The following is a 17,404-nucleotide window of genomic DNA, read 5'->3' as shown; positions in this document are numbered from 1 at the left end:
GAGATATGAAAACACCCCTTTGCCAGAAGATAGCTGTAGAATCAAACGCTCATTTCTCTATAGTTGTGAGGATACTCATTGGCATCAAGCACTACCTATCCTGTCAATCTGACCTTATCCTTCAAACCCTAACCCTAAAACCAAGTCTTAACCCTTAAACAGACTTTAAAGTCTTGAGAACTGGCCAAAATGTCCTTAGGAGAGTGGTATCAAAGTAAAACTGTCCATGTATTCTCATTCAGTATTTAACAATATTCCCCCCTTGTTGCGTGTCTTTATTCACTCATTATCAGCGAGCTGTTTATTTCCCCCTATTAAAAAGGGGGTCAGAGCAGCAGACAGTTCAGTCTTGCTGAGCAGTAATCTGAAAATGCCTGTAATCCTCCATTCAGAGCCCTTCTGGAGACTATGGTTGTAGTGTGGAGAGGTGTAGCCTCATCTCCGTTTAGCAGCCATGTGTCTGACTAAGCCTGACACACAACCAGAGCCTTACAGCTGCCAGGACACACACAGAGAGATGAGACACAGCAAAGCTGGTCTAGTCACTCGCTGGAATAATTATGCCATTTTCACCCTATACAATACAGAATGAGTGCAGGTCACTGAACTTATTCAACTCTGCGTTAGAACAAGTGGTAATCTGACAGCCAGTGAAATCACTGGTTCATGAACGTGCCACAGTACACTAACAAAGCCCAGTGTCTTAAGTTTGACATGAGCACACACACACACACACACACACACACACACAGCAATGTAATAATAACTGTTTACTGCAATGCATTAGCAAATTAGTCCCTTTAGTATATGACACGATCCTTTCATTAAGTGCACGTAAATTCACTCAGGGGATGTCTGTAATAAATCACAAGTGAATCCTGTAAACAAACCTCACTTCCAACCTGACAAATATTCACTGGGACAGAAACGCTGCACAGTTGTGGGCTACATGTCTCTGTGTGTGGGGGGGGTCTGGGTGCTTTGGAGCACTGTGCATCATCTGAAATCTCAAACAAGTGGAAATAACATAGTTCACAGTCAGTAAAGAGCCTTTTCTTGCACAATACATTTGCAGGATCCACTTTAAGTCCGTGTGCTCCTAATTACAGGTTCGAGAGTTTAAGTGTAAATTGCTAAATGGCTGCAGTATGAACTTTACCTGAATGTGGGCCGATATTCTGGTCACAGTTTGGTAGTTTTGTAGTCAAACAGGTCTCCTGACGATTCAACCCCAGCAAAGCGGCGCTGCCCTCCTAACGCGGCGCTTGTTTACCGGGACTCCGTGTGACTGACCGACTAAACCAGACGAGCATCCCGCAGCCAACACGCGGTGTGGAAGTAGCGACGAGCAGCTCTCCTCTAAGTTTGCAGCCAAAGCCGTGTTCAAACGTCCCAACTCGACACACACACGTCTCTTTTCTGTCCGCTCATTAAAACATAAACGTCCGAAGTGAAAATCGCCGCTCCGACCAGAAACTCCTGCGTTGCGCGGCAACCGCGTTGCTAGGCTGCCGTACGCTCGTGCTGCTGGTGGAAAACGAGCTCGTGTGTTTATTGACTAAAAAAATAAAATTAAAATCAGAAGTCTGAGAGTGTAATATAATATTTATTTTATTATTAAGAACAATACTGCACCGTTTACAAACAATTTGCATTATTTTAACCTCAACATCACCAAGAGATTATTGATACCTTCTTGTTGCCATCTATAATGTCAATCAATTACTATGGCAACACAATTAGGCTCCTAATCTATAAAACTAGTGTGAGTAAAAGAAGTGTAGAATAACAAAGGTGAAACGGTATAGTGTGTTGTTCCTATTAACAACCCCTGATAAAGTTTAAAAAATATTTTCCCCAGCCTACCTATACAATAACCAGTAGTCAACTGTTTTTAGAAATTAACCAACTGAGCTAAATAGAGTGTGATTTTAGTTGAAATACTGCCTTATCTTGATGGTCCAGTTAATTTCCTGACAAAAACTACATCACAAAGTCAGTAAGAATGATCTAAAACACTACCTTTTAAAGCTTTTGTAGAGTATCTGTCTTGAAACTGAAACATCTCCAGGATATTGAAAATCCCATGAAATATAGATCAAATAGCACTGCTGAACATCTGCCTTGAGCAGGCCATCCTCGAAATGTTTGAGAAAGGCACTTGTGTGGGAGGTCATGACACCATCAGAGTAAATGCAATAACTAGTGTAACACCACATATTAATAGAAACACACAATCCTCACCTTGATGATGCTCCAGTCTTTTTTTCCAAAAGACCAAAGCAAAAAGACCGTTGATATTGTTCATATTGCTTTATTTCATATTCACTTGAATAGAGAGAATTATAGTTAATTTAATCCATAAGAACCAACGGTGACACCAACACTGTGTGTGCACCTTTTTTTTTTTTTCGGGTGTAGTATACTCCTCTTTGTTGGGTATCACTAACACTTTAAGAAATATGTTCCACATGGTCTATTTGGTTTGTTTCATGTCCTTTCAGTAGAAATTGGTCTGGGTTCTTATGGGTTTATATTTCTTTATATTATTTTATTTTCCTATGTGAGCAGTTCATTTCTGTGCCTACCTTTAACACAAAGACGAACAATAAATGTAAATTCAAGTATCAGAAAATATTAAAAACTAAAATTTACTTTTATTAGTCACTGAATTGAAATGTTTGTCAATTTGACAGCAAAAGCAAGTTACAGGTTTATGTAGGGATTTTTGGATTACAATGACCTATTGTTACATGTATAATAAAGAAAATGGTCTGTTGTCATCCCTTTTTGTTAGGTGTGTAAACTGCACATACTGTGGCTTCGTAAATCTCATTGAATAACAGTGGAATGCGTCTGTGTCTGTTGCAGACAATTGTCAAGGATCATTTTGTGCTCATGTTTGCAGAATCTTGCAGCAGTGCTTAGCAGAGCAGGAGAACTATGATGCTGCTGGACGGGTGGCGGGCCTAGAAAACATGGAGGAAAATGGGGATTAGTGAAAAGCATTTATGTTTTGTTTTTAAATTTGGTGGGATTTAAAGGGATCATGGTATGCTTTTTGAGTTCTGATGCAAGTACTTTTGTGAAGTTAGAAAGTTAGATGCCCATGTTACACAGTCCGTAGTATATAGTTAGTAGTAGTATGTAGTAATAGTATTTAGTAATAGTACTTCTGTGAAGAAAAATAACTTTACTTTTCCCAAAGACAAAACATAAAAACAACAACAACAACTGATACAGTTACAGGCCGGCAACAGACTTTATCTGTTCACAGAATTTAAAGGATGACTACTTCACCACCCGAAAATATTTCAGGTGGTGAAGTAGTCATCCTTTAAATTCTGTGAAGAAAAATAACTTTACTTTTCCCAAAGACAAAACATAAAAACAACAACAACAACTGATACAGTTACAGGCCGGCAACAGACTTTATCTGTTCACAGAATTTAAAGGATGACTACTTCACCACCTGAAATATTTTCGGCTATGTTGTTGCTGAAGGATGATGTATGATGTTATAACTTATACTGTATTTGCACTTTATGAACTTTAAAGATATATCGTCTTGTATCAGTGGAGCTGCAGAATAAAATGTAAACCATAAATTATGGATATTCCAACTTTAATGATAGAATATAAAAGCCATTTTACTGCTGCACTTGATAGAATTGATAACTGATTAATAATAATAATAAATAATTATCATTTCAATCATTGACTATCAAACATCAGAAAATATTTCAAGATTCCTTGTATAACGTCCCTCACAGCCAGATTGGTTTATTGTTATATGAAAAAGTAACAAATTTACACATTTGAAGCTGAAACTGGCTCATATTTGGCATTTTTGCTCAATAAATTGCTTAAAATGGCTGTTGAATAATTTGCGTGTGAACATCTAATCAATTAATTGTTTCAGCTCTAGATAACGACAGCTAATATCAGTGCATTCATGACCATATAAATATTGTATTAAGATAAATTTTAAATGTCTTAACCCATACTCCAATAAATCTTTTTTACACTGTAAAGTATTGTAAGCTTCTAAAACTAGAAATCTTGTAGAAATACCAGCTTCTAGAGAGACACCAAAGGCTCTATGTTGTCCTGAGTCATAGACAAACAGAAATCGATGCTTATCTTTTTAACCTCTCCATCTCACTTAAAGGTATTGTAACTTAAACATACTCTCTGCATTACTGTTTCCTATTCACGAGTCAGCTTTGTTCATTCCTCTCAGGGTTAGTCAGAATATACTGTACAGTTATGTGACCACTGAAGCCAATTGAAATATAAGGGGGGATATCAGGCTTCCTAACAGTAAACAGAGTAGGGCAGCAGCAGAAGGAATCAGGGGGCCAAATAAATGCTGCAAATAAAGTGAGCTTTTGGATGAACACCAGCGACCAACAGGACAACTGCTCCAAATATAAAAACATTTATTAATTTGAAAATTTGTGGTTTGCTTTGACAATAGTTAATGGCTCCTTGTGCAACTCGACAGATCTTGAGCAGGTACAGAGATGCATTAGGAATCAGATCATTCACTGCAGTAAAAGTAGCAATGCCACACTACGAAATTGGTTCTTACTCAGTATTTATTTCACAGTTTTAATTACTTTACAGATTTTCAACACAAAATATAATCAAACCTAAAATTATTTTCTATTATAATGGATGAAGCAGCTGTCAGTTCCTGTATTGATTCAAATCGGCTCCACCTTTACCAGCTGCTGTTTTTATTTTACACTAAGTCTCTATAGTAACACAGACATTTGTCCTTGCTTTTTCTCATGAGATGTTACTTTGCCACATGTTTCTTCTTTTGGTAGTTTATTTGCAGTTTACAGCAAACGTGTGAAACATTTTTCAAATTAAATGATCAGAAATTAGTTTTTTCACTCCTTGAATCTGGACATGAATTAAGATTTCTGCAGACACTTTATTTAAAAGATGGACCAAGGCTGGACTAGACCTGTTTCATATTATCAGCAGCATCAGCTTCATATATTTTGTCTGTAGAATATTAATTTGTGAAGTAGGCCACTATAGTTGATAAATGTAATGTAGTAAAAGGGTACATCTGACGTTACTTTAATCTGAAATGTAGTGATGTCAAAGTAAAGTAGTGTATTTAAGTAGTGACAGTACATCAGCAGATGATGATGTCTGTAACACATTATAAATATTGTTACCTCTTTAAAAACGTCTCTGTCGTTTGCAGGGATTTCCCAAAGCTCCGCTGCGATATTATAAACTTTACGTTAACGTGTGTTTCCAAACTGACAGTGAAACATTCAGGAGGATAATTGTGTGAGACACGGACGACTGCATTCTTTCATTTATTTATTCGCAATCTATTTAATAATACTTTATAATACTATAAAATGACACGACTTACCCCAGAAGACGCTAAACAGCCATTAGTGGACGTCGCTCTTCTTCATTGCGCATCTCCACAACTCATTACAGTATTTTACGGCAGGTGGCAAAAAAAATGCAAATGTCGCGTTAGCGCCCCCCAACGCCTCGGAGTGCGAACTGATTTCTCCTCATTCAGGTCTTAGGAAAATAAGAGATATGGCAAAGTTTTCCCACTGAACAGATAACAGTAATGTTTTGTTCCCTTTATAATAAAAAGACAATATTATGTACAATAAATTAAGGTTAGTCTTGGTGGAAAATACCACCAAATAAAAAATAAAAATAAAAAATAAGTCAGTTGTGTGTTCCCAGTGCATGTTTCGTTCTGAATAATCCACCAAGGGTGGAAATATTTTATTTGCACACATTATTAAATATTATAAAATAAAAGATGTGGGCATTTTGGCTGTTTACTAGGCATGTAACCAGGTTATGTCTGGAAATATGTACATTTATTTTTTTTATTTGCTAAGTATCAGAAAAAATAAATATATAAAACTGTTACATGAGGAAATTGAAACATAGTCTTAGCATAATAGTTGTTTTTATATTACCCCATGTTAATCCTATAGCAAAATTTTAAAAAAACACGAGAATCAAATATGGCCATATTTAATTAACTAAACTATTTTTGTAAGTTAGATTACTTTCCCCTTTATTCTTAAAAAAATGATTAATTTTAGGCAAATTGAAAGTATTTTATTTATCTGCAACAAAATATAAACCACATTACACTTTCTAGAAGCCTTTTTTTCCCTTTGTACAGAAGATTTTAGTGTTGAACAAGCCTTTTTCAAAATTACCACATGTGAACAAGCATCACAAAGACAAAGAAATCAATTCATTGGAAAAAATCAAGTTTCATAAATGTGTAATGTGAATCTATTTTCCGCGAACCAGCTTTCGAAATGCAGACAAATGTGCATTTAAAGAGACTCATTCCCATTTATTTTGGTCTGAAACTACACAATACAGAGTTTAAAAAACAAACCACCCTTTACTATGGCAGCTCCGTAAGAGCACAATATATCCAACAAATTACATTTAAAACAATGACTTGGAATATGAAGGAATGTAGTGCTGGTTCATGTTTTTTTTCCCCCTCATGGCTGGCAATACCAGTACAAACACAAAAAGAACACATGACCAACCAAACGAACAAAAACAAACAAGAACGAAAACAACAGAAAGACTTGGATTAAGCTACACATTGTTCAATCCACCCTTAAATACTCTTCAATATTAAAGTTATGTGTTGTTAGGTTAGGTTTTGCTTTGATCAAGTCCACCATATTTTGGCACAACAATGTGGCTGGATTATTTGTAGCACGATATGTCCCCTGCATTAAATAAGCAATGCAAAAACAGTGCTTGGGCTGTGTTGCTGTGGTGATGTGAAGAATTTGCAAATTCAAAAATGCAAAATGTAACACTGCCTTTTCCAACTAATGTGTAATATCTGCAAAACAGAAAACTGTTGCTCAAATTTAGCTCTACAAAAACCATTGATGAAAACAATACAGCTTTTTTTTTTCCTTAGTATCTTTACCCATTGTAAAGAACATCTCACCTGAGGTACCATTAACTTATTCTTCAGTATCAGAAACCGCATTCAAACTAGTTCAATCAAAGTTACAGTTCACAGCTGTAAGTCTAGTACAAACCAGGGTATGTACTAGACTTTTCTTCCTTTCTTTTTGACCCACGACCTCAGAGCCTTGACACCAGCAGCATGGTCAAACAACTCGTCTGCCAACACTAACCTCTTTTTTTTTTTTTGTTTTTTTTTTTTTAAAGAGTACAGGTCAACACCTCTCCACAAGCCACATGTGCACACACGCTCTCCTAACAGGCTACTGGCTATACTGGCTTTGCAGGTTTTATATCATTAAATGCCAATTTCTTTGCTAAATATTAAAGCAGGACTGGGCTCTCACTGATTCCTTTATCTTATAAATGCGGCACACTTAGTGTGCAGGCTCCTGGTCAACGGGCAAAAACTGACCCTCAAAATGAAAAGTTTAATGACAGAATGAAGAGTGATCCTGACTTCTGCACAGAGCAAATATTAATGATCTGCTATTTCTGATCATTTTTAATCTGGCATTTAAAAAAAGAGCCTAGCATGGGACACAGTAGAGACTTATCAGTTAGTTGTTGAGTGTTGTTGTGGCACAGTGAGGGTTAAAATATGATCTGCTAATAAAAAACAAACAAACAAACAAAAACAAAAAAAAAAACAGGAGGAGTGTTAACAGATATGTTAGGTTGCACTACACTGCACCAGCTGGAGGATGATGATGATGGGAAACCCTGGTTTGTTCACAACTTTGTCTTCATGAAGTCCATTAGAACCGCTGTGTGTTCCTACAGGTCATTATCTGGGGAGAAGAGAGCAGCCAGGCCAATAGCCTCAGTTTTCAGTATATCCTTGTCTGATTTTGGCTTTTTAAAGAGCGATGGAAGATTCCGGATATGAACCTCCTTCCTGAACTGCTGGCACAGAGCTTTCTGTTGGCAGAGGAAAGAGAGAAAAGGGTTAAGCTCTCCCACAAAGAATTTCACTACACTTTACAACCCTGTTTTGCAGCTGCACAGTTTTTTTTTTTTAAAGCAACAGAGCTCATAAGATTTTTAATACAGCCAGAATCACACTGCTGAGTAATGACTTGCAATATTAAGGCTCTCTGACCAGTCATAAGTAGTCTACAGTGAGGTAGAGTGAGCTGTGATGGAGAAGCACTGCTCTCTAGTGGCTAAATGTGGCATTACCCCAACAGTTCCTGCTATGAGCTTCTTGAACTGGTCTTTCCTCTTCTTCTCTCCGACCTTCTGGGCGTTAGGGTCCATGAGCCTGTGATCATACTGGTCCAGAGCTTCTACGCTGATGTTTGGGATCTGGGTCATCACTGCTTTTAGCTCCATGTAGCGAGGCCGCTAAGACAGATAGCCAGACAGATGCATGCGTAAACAAGGAACTTGAAGTCCCTACAGCTAGAAATCTCCACATATATGCAAAGTTACCTTACTTCACATGCAATCTCACAATGACTGTTAATTAGCTTTAGTTTCGGAGATAGACCACTGTTCTGTAACCTTTAGAGGGGAAAATCAACCAAACAGACTGAAACAGTGGTTGTTGCCATTAGCCTCACCAGGTTTTCATAGATGAGCATAGCGAGCTGAGTGAGGGTAGAGTTGCAGACCTCATGCTGCCCATGAACCTGAAGACTCCTAAGAACACTGGTGTAAAACCATGTGACAGCCTCAGGAAGAAGGTTACCCCCAACAACCTGAAAAGAAACAGAGTGAATGTGGGAGGCTAACTTTAGAAATGAGTACGATACTTTTTACCTTTGAAGTCACAGATGAGTCAGTATCAATTTCAACATGTGGCAAAGGTTTGAATGAAAATACTAAAGAAGACTGACTCTTATCTTATGAGGTTAAGTATTAACTGCATAATATGCTGTACTTCATGCAGTCATCCAAACAAAGGCTGTGAGATACTTAAAATGTAGTGATTATACAAACAACAAACACCATTAAAAACCAACAATGATCTGATTGTAGAACAAGTGTTCTCTGTGTAGCCAAACTGGGTGTGGCTTTTTCCTGTGTGCCATTATAGCGGCACACAGTGAATTATAAAACATAGAATATGAGTAGCACTCAGTGTGGGCCCACGCTTTAATTGAATGTTCTTGAACTGAATGTGTTACCTGCCGCAGAAGGGTCCAGCAGACTATGGAAGCAGTGCGATGACAGTTAGTAGTGTCTTTCCATGACAGTGAGGTGAAGGAAAGGGTTAACAGGGACATGTAGATGTTCTGTAAAAAGAAAAGGAGAAGTTTGAATATAGCATTTAATGTGTGACTACACTATACTCTGAGTGGTATGAGACCAGTCTCCTACTTCGTGTTTCATCAGGCATTTTCCCAGCTCAGTCAGCTCTGCTGTGGGCTGGGCAGGAAGCGACGACTGTACTGAATCCATCATCATATCTTCCTCTACAAAAACAGATTTCAAGCAAAGCACTGAGACATTTAGCAGAATAAAAACAAAGTCAACTCCATACTTTCTAATGTGTTCCTTACCATCTATTTCCTCTTTATTTGTTGCTGCTTCATGTGCTTTTCTGGAAATACAGCTCACAGCTACGAGAGAAGGAAAAAAAGATGTTTTATAGGCCAATAAAAACTCACCTGATTGAAAACTGATCCAGGAGCTCTTCTTTAAGACTATAAAGCAAGACCAGTTGCCACTGAACAGCACTTTTGAGATGGCAAAATGCATACCCCACCTCTATATTTTTTATAACACATATACAAATATGGAAATCAGAGCACTTACTACAGATGCTGAAACTTACTTAGAAAATCCAGCACCTCCCTAGTGAGCAGGCGTACCAGCTGCTCCTCCAGCATCTCCTGAGTCACCTGGCTCTCCTGGCACACCACCTCCTCTTCATCCTCATCACTAAAAACACAACAACAGGTTAGTCGAAATATCCAATTTGTAGCTTAGACACAGTGCCCCAGTAAATAATGAAACCCTAAAGCTTACTTGATAGAGGTTCTCTGGTTGATCACCTGCCACTTGACATTGAGTCTCTATAGTATGAGACAGAAGCAACAATACACAAAGCATGACAATGCAATAAGTACATAAATAAACCAAGGTGAGTGATGGGTAAATGATTATGAGATTAATAATACAGACTGTGTAACAGAAGAGGAAGTATAGTGATCCTGACCTGCTGCATGTAGGCGAACAGAGGGCCCAGCAGAGGGCAGAGGAGACTGTCATAATACTCTGGAGGACATGATAACACCAGCTGCCTCAAAAACACCCGTACACTTGTTAAGAAAAAGTAGATCACAACGTAATAGCTCAGCACACAAAGTAATAGCTCAGCTTTGAACATGCAGAGCAGTATCGGTTTAAACGAGTTTAGGGCAAAGATCTGGACCAATGCCTATCACCAAACCACTAATTATGGTGTGTAGGAAAAAAAAAGTTAAATGACGCAAAGGCAAACAAGGATATGAATCATAGGGCGAAGTCTGTGGTCAGGCACATGGTCGAGGGAGACAAAAACAGAGCCAGCTATTTCCTCAGCCAACCTCTCGATAGTGTAGAACTCCTGCTGCAGGGACATACCTGCATTTCCAAGGACATGGAAGCTACAAAGGTAAAGAGAGCAGAAGATCAAAATAATTCAATCTGCACAGGCATGTGAGATATGATGCAAAAACATTTTGGAAGAAACTGCGCCAACAATTCTCACCAGTTGTCGTATAACATGTTGAAAAATCCCTGCATGCGCTCCAAGTTGGTTCTATACACAGGAGAGTCGTAAGTACTCAAAAGATGCTGGGTGAGACCTGGAATATAGGCCACATCAAAAACATTTAACCAGGTTTTTCAGATAACGGTTCGAATGATGGGTAAAAAGTATGTGCAGAATCATTCTCTTACCGAGAACCATATTTTTTTCTGCATCCATCATTTCATGGGCCCTAGAGAAGGTCTCACTCAGACGAGCCAGGTTCTCTGGTAGGAACAGGCTGTTCTGAGTCCTGCAGTGGGAAGCAAATAAATGAGACTGTTACTGACAAGAACAATAGCAGGACATACTGCTGAGGTGATCCATGGTTGTTAACAGACCATAACATTTTCTAATCATATGTAAATTGACTCATAAGTACATAGAATTATCATTACGTTTGTTTTGTCACAGATTTATTCCCACAGATTGTCAGTACAAAAAAAAAAAAAAAAAAAAAAAAAAGGTACAATGAGGCATAATGTCGACCCACAGGTGTACCTGATTAGAGCCAGTAGGTTTGGCAGCATCACCAGAAACTGGGCGGTGCAGGGATTTCTGTAGATGGGAGTTCCGGCAGAGGTGTAGCTTACCACAAAGCCACCAGCCTTGGCCTCCTCTAGGTCTGCAGGCCAATGTGCCCGCTTTACTACTCCCAACATGGCATACAAACAGAAACTTAACTGGAAGAAGGTCGAAAACAGAGGAATACAGTCAGCTTACTTGAAGACTTTGTCAACCAGAGGAAAAAAGCAAGCCTCAAAGCTGAACTAAGGATGGTAGTAAACAGGTCTAATACATAAATCCTTGAACAGTGCATGGAGCTCACATCCTACACACACTTACCCGTCCCCTATTAAGGCCTGCTGTGTCTGTATCTGTACTTTGCTCAGTGACCACTTGATCAGCTCCAACAAAGGACAGGAACGTGGCAGGGTCCCATAGGACACTGAAACACAAAGTAATTATCTGTCATGATGTTAAAATAAATAATGTTTAATTTGAGGGAAATAGAGAATATTCATACGCACTGTCTCATCTCATCTGAGGTCCATTCTGTGACCACTGGGGCCATCAGTTCATCTAAAAAAGCTTTCTGCTTTGCAAAGTCTTTGAACTGGTTACTGATGAGCACCAGGGATTCCATTAGTGAACACTTCTCCATGTGAGTCAGGGTGGCATCACTTGTGAACAGCTTCTTCACATGATTGTAAAACATGTCAAAGCAGGGCTGGGCAGGAAAAAAGCAAACTGTCAACATTTAATCATGTCTGTTCATAAGAACAGTGTCCGTTCCCATTTAGTGCATAAGTAGGGCAGAAAGACATTTACCAAGATGAATTGTGAGTAATCCCGGCAAATTTTAATGATGGAAGAACAGGCGTGCCTCCTCACGTTCTTCACAGCTCTTGTCCGAGGTGCCTGAAGATATTAGTTTAAAATTAAATTATTTAGTCTTAGACATAAAGGATGAGGAAAAGTGCTTATATTTGGTTCTGTGAAGGCAACTCACCTTATTGTCCTGAGCAACATCAAATGTGATGGCACTGAACAGCTGCAGAGAAAAGAAGAACATACTGTGAGGTTGATTTTGTAAAGTATAAGTATAAAGTGAATTTGTATCCGAGACACGGTTCAGTCCTCAACCTCACAAACCACCACATCCAATATTATTCCAATTACCATAAGCCTATAGCTATACACAACAAATAATAATTAGGAACCAATGATGATGATTTGGCTGACCTTGTAGAGGACCTGCGGCAGGAAGTGTGGTCTATGTATGACAAAAGGAAACAGGGCAGAAATGTTGGTAAGCACACAGGACAAGATGAGCGGGTCTTTGGTGTCGTAATTCAGCACAGCCTGTAACAGCTCCATGCTCTGATCAATGGGCAGCTTCTACACAGAAAAAAATAATCAGAGTGAAAAAAACACTTAATATCAGTATAATAAATATAATTTACTTCAATGATTTAGAACTGTTGCTGAAAATGGCTTCTTTTACCTCCTCTTCAAGACTTTTGAAAATCTGTGTAGTCATGCACTCCATGAAGACTGTCATGGCATCCCACTGAACCACCGATGGGGACAGGATGGAGCATAGGCCCTCTGCAGTCTTAGCTAGTGAGGTGCAGAGAGAGAAGAGACATTCATCAGTTGCATATTGAAATTCAGGCCACAATGCATCACGACATTCGGAAACAGAGTGGTGTAGTTAAAAAATACAATAAAAAGTGGGTTACATGAACCAAATCTACCACAATCATAGGTAATCCCCCTCTGTGACCTGGTACGGTAACAAGAGTGAGGGCAAACACTTACATGTGGCATCCCCCATGTCAATCGGGCTGGCAATCTGATACTGTAACCATTCTGCTGCTATCTGAAAGGCCTCCAGAGGAACAATGCGACATGCACTCCTCACCACCTCTCCCTGCTGTGCTCGAAAAGCTATGAAGCAAGAAAACACCCTGATAAAACCATAGGAATTAAATAATAGTGGTGATTGTAAGTAAAGGAAAACGAAATCCATAACACTTACAATTAAAAAATGTGTTGAAGTCCTCGTCACTGTCAAAGTCCACACGGGAGTGATGACAACTTGGGTTGTCGTCTCTAGATGGAAACCCAGTCTGAAGAGACAAAGACAGAAGAAAGGCAAAACCTTTAGCAACACCCCGCTCACAGTCCATGTACAATGGGAATATAGCACTGACACGACTGTCTCACCTTGACTAGGTTGGTCATGGACGCTCTGAGGTATTTGATGGCCATTTCTACAACAACCGCCTCCTTCGACAGAGTTTCATGTCTGAACAAAGCTCCCCAAGTAGCCAATGTGGATGACTTCAAAAACTAGAATGAGAAGATTCATATTCTATTCACTTCAATGCAGTCTAATAAAAATATTTACAAGTAGGGTCCACCAAAAAACACTCACCTGACTGGAATGTGTAGTGAATGCTAAGAGGGCTTCTATGTACTTGTTGAGATTTGCAGGTACATCCACCTCTACGTCTGAACCCTGTGAAAGAAAAGTGATATTAAAGATAACTCTAAACAGTAAAAACATGTTCCAACAACAACGATGACAAACAAACATGTGAACACAGAAAATAAAGTGTGGACATTTTAGTATGAACTCACCACTAATGAGCACAGCTGACCTCCCAGAGCACAAAGGACCTGACAGAGCCTCTTCAGGAAAATATACCGCCGCTCCACCACCTCCACTGCTCTAAAGGTAGATATACATGGGTGTGTCAACGAAAATCCAGATGTACTGAGTAAGTGTTCAATTCTATTATTTGATAACTGTTTTACACCCGTCTTAGTGCTCCAGAGTAGACAGATTTACTCACCGTGATTCAGAGGATTTCTGGCATATTGTTAGTTCATCTGCTGACCTGTAGCCAGACAGATAGAAATCATTTAATGACACCGAACACCCTAAGTTGAAGAGTGATGATAACGAATGAGTTGTACTTACTGGGCTGCAGATAGGATGTAGTGGATGGCCACGTCATCAAAAAGCAGCATAAATGGCTTCCTATCCTCTAGTTTACCCTTTGGAAGAATGACCAGATTGATTATTTATGGCTTCTTATTGTATGTACATAAAAATTTCTGAGTGAACCGACAGTAGCATGATATTCTATAGTGGACAAAAATTTAAAAATATCATCTGGGATTACTGGAAATCGTAATGGCATAATTACCAAAATTACAGAGTTAGTGATTCATGGCCATTTTGTGATGTAGCTGTTAGCAGAGTTCATATGATTCTCCATTACATTCTGCAGGCTCTCTTGCCATGTCATTTCAACACATGTTTTTCCTGTGACTCACCTTCCGGCTGATAGCAATGAGCAGGCACTCGGCTGCTTCAAGCTGCAGCTCCGGTTCACTCAGTAACAGACACAACATCTCCAGTAGCTGGCAGTTTCCAGTGGTAATGTACACCAGAGACACCCAGTCAATGTAGCCTGCAAGTGTGTTCAGCGTAGCCACAGCAACTCGACAGTGAGCTCTGGCCTGTGATTAGAAAAATGTTATGCAAAATAATAAAAAAAAGGTATTCAAAGCAAGTTCAGAAGCAGTTCACATTAGGTAGAGTAGAAATACAGAGATGCATTCTCTTACATGCAGTTCATGTTCTTGTGACCCTTTCTGCAAGAGAAAAACAAAAACACAAATCAAACATTACTGTCATTTTACTAGTAAATTAAAACTTTTAGCGATACATATAATCATGTATGAACAGTCTAACTAGATATTATTTAATTAGTTCTTTCTGGAAAAATGTTAAGATCATACTGACCAGTTTACGGTAGTCCTCCACATTAAGGTGTAAAATGGCCATCAGGAAACTGAAGATGCTTTCCATGTTTTGTGTTAGCGTCTGCTGAATGTCCCTGCGTCGCTGGCTGGGCAACGTCTGGAAGGTGATCACATCTTCAGCCAGTCTCAACAAGATCAGCATCACCAGCTCTGTCTGTGCTTCCTATAAAAAGAACAAGTGAATGTCAGTATGAATGATACAACGTAGGAGTATAACTAATACTCTGCAATACTACACATATGTATGTGAGTTATTATATAATTGTATTCAAATTGCATGTATGCTGCACCACACAAGATACCTACCCCTTCACTAGTGAGAGCCTCCATCTCTTTCAGCATATCTGGCCAATGCTGAGGCCATTCCCTCTTTATCATTTCCACTATAATTCGTGACAGCACATCTTTTATGTGACTCTCCTCCTCCAGGATAGAACGAGTGCCCTAATAAGACCAAAAAGAATCAGATTAGCGTCTACAACTGTGACACAAATACACACTTTAAGTTGGATTTGACCCATAAGACTGATTGTTATGTTGTTAACAGCCTACTACTAGAACACTTACTTTTGACAACAGCTGCATGGCACACTCCTTCAACTGGACTTTCTCTTGTTGTTGCATGTTGTTCCAGCGAAACCTTTAACAAAAGTGATCTTTCAAATGTGCAACTTTCAGCATGTGTTTATTTCTTTTACTTGGCATAAGATGCTCTGTTACACTCACTTGATGACGTGCTCCAGGATTTGCAAACCAAAGTGTCTAACTACAGCTGGCTGGCTCTTGTCGGCTAACTGAACGCCACATGGGACACAGAAGGAGTTCGTCTCTTTAAACTCTTCACAAAACTGTAGGGAAAAATAAAACCAGTTTTATTACAGACAACTACATGAACCAAAATATATGAGGGCTTTCAACAATGCCATAATAAACGAGTTATTACACTATACATCATGAGTCAGTGTCAAGTGGCAAGCAGTACAGCCATACATAACACACTTAAATAGCATAAAGCTAATCTACAAACTAGCCATTTAGGATAGTGGCAACGTTGCTATTAGCGTCGTTTGGCTCCGTATTTCACAACACTTCGCAGAACTAGAGTATTTAGCCGCATGTTAACATTTCTATGAATGAAAGAACATGAGTCGACAGTGAATGAGTTGATAATCTTGGCATAGCGGATCCCTCGCAAAGCATCTGGCCAACATCCCTGCAAGCTTAGCTAACATTGACGGACATAAACGGACTGTATGAGCAATACTGTCAAAAACCCCACTGATGAAAACTGACTTTTTATTCTTTCTTCTTTCACAGCAGCCCCAGTAACTGACAAGCTCAGCTAGCTAGCCCCTAGCTAGTAACCCATAACGATGCTACCTTTAGGGCCTCCAGTCGGTAAATGTGGCTTGTTTCTGCATCCATTATCACATTCACAGCTTTAATAAGCTGCTCACACATGGCGGCCACCTGGTCAGCCATGACTCCAGGTAGCGTCTGACTCTGTTAAGATGAAATCGAGGAGCTCCCTTATGCAAAACACCGACACAGCAGTGAGCTGCGTGCGCTCAAGGAGGCACCAACGTGCACAAAACGTGCTAGCTACCTAGCTGCGGGTTTGAACTTTTCGCTCGCCGTTGAATAGGAATTCTGGGAGTTGTAGTAAAAAAAAAAAAAAAAAAAAAAGCCCTTTTTAAAGATCGTCTATATCCTGACAGAGAAATCACTCAGTTAAAAAAAGTGTTGTACACTTGTCTCTCAGGTGTTGGTGCCATTTTATAAAACCAGCGGTGGGAAGTACAAGTACAGTAGTAGTAAAATAGGTTTTTGAAGCACTTTAAACCCATTATGTGATACTTTTACTACATTTTAGAGGAAATATTATATTTGTACGTTTGTCTGACATCTGTAGTTCGCCTAGAAGTTAGGATATTATTCAGTTTCATATTGATATCACTATTATAACATATTGTTTTAGGTTAGGATAAGATAATACTTTTTATTGTATGTAAAGTATTAAGATTAAGCTTTCCCCAACTATACGAGGATTAGTGATGTAAAGATTGAAGCATAAATAATTATTATATTAATCAAAATATCTAATATACTGTACATTGGTTTGAAAATTAGTTATTCTGCATATTGAGTTATTTAGCTTTGGGTACTTTAATTATATTCTACTGATAATATTTTTGTACTGTCATCATCATTATAAGATCCCACTGCTCCTTCCTCTTTTTAATATCCTGCCATCATTTGTACTTATTACTCAATTTTGAATGATCTTTTTCCTTTCTCCATAAT

At 38.8% G+C, this 17,404-nt stretch overlaps 1 protein-coding gene across 1 annotated transcript; it reads right to left on the bottom strand.

Annotated features, from left to right (window-relative positions):
- Positions 1 to 7,207: 7,207 nt before the first annotated feature.
- Positions 7,208 to 16,713, bottom strand: LOC113159567 (exportin-5). The gene is made up of 33 exons (XM_026356335.1): positions 16,481 to 16,713; positions 15,827 to 15,948; positions 15,668 to 15,740; positions 15,407 to 15,544; positions 15,081 to 15,263; positions 14,903 to 14,929; positions 14,609 to 14,794; positions 14,250 to 14,326; positions 14,122 to 14,166; positions 13,907 to 13,997; positions 13,701 to 13,784; positions 13,490 to 13,615; positions 13,302 to 13,392; positions 13,082 to 13,210; positions 12,765 to 12,880; positions 12,503 to 12,658; positions 12,270 to 12,311; positions 12,089 to 12,178; positions 11,788 to 11,987; positions 11,603 to 11,705; positions 11,258 to 11,439; positions 10,909 to 11,009; positions 10,718 to 10,814; positions 10,477 to 10,613; positions 10,184 to 10,281; positions 9,994 to 10,040; positions 9,800 to 9,906; positions 9,525 to 9,584; positions 9,343 to 9,437; positions 9,150 to 9,257; positions 8,583 to 8,720; positions 8,200 to 8,364; positions 7,208 to 7,938 (listed from the first exon to the last, which is right to left on the bottom strand). Exons 1-33 carry the CDS (start codon positions 16,580 to 16,582, stop codon positions 7,795 to 7,797), a joined length of 3,660 nt encoding a protein of 1,219 aa, XP_026212120.1. The 5' UTR covers positions 16,583 to 16,713; the 3' UTR covers positions 7,208 to 7,794.
- Positions 16,714 to 17,404: the final 691 nt, after the last annotated feature.

Source organism: Anabas testudineus, chromosome 15 (genome assembly GCF_900324465.2).
Source record: "Anabas testudineus chromosome 15, fAnaTes1.2, whole genome shotgun sequence".
NCBI lineage: Eukaryota > Metazoa > Chordata > Actinopteri > Anabantiformes > Anabantidae > Anabas > Anabas testudineus.
The sequence above is the reverse complement of the archived record's forward strand: the minus strand, read 5'-3'. Positions and strand labels throughout refer to the sequence as shown.

Excerpts from the sequence above, each read along its gene's own strand:
- LOC113159567 (XM_026356335.1), bottom strand. The coding sequence starts at position 16,582 with ATGGCTGACCAGGTGGCCGCCATGTGTGAGCAGCTTATTAAAGCTGTG. Across the intron at positions 12,659-12,764 it reads TCAAAAGTCTTGAAGAGGAG|AAGCTGCCCATTGATCAGAG; the intron begins GTAAAAGAAGCC and ends TTTTCTGTGTAG. Across the intron at positions 12,179-12,269 it reads ATGTTGCTCAGGACAATAAG|GCACCTCGGACAAGAGCTGT; the intron begins GTGAGTTGCCTT and ends TAATATCTTCAG.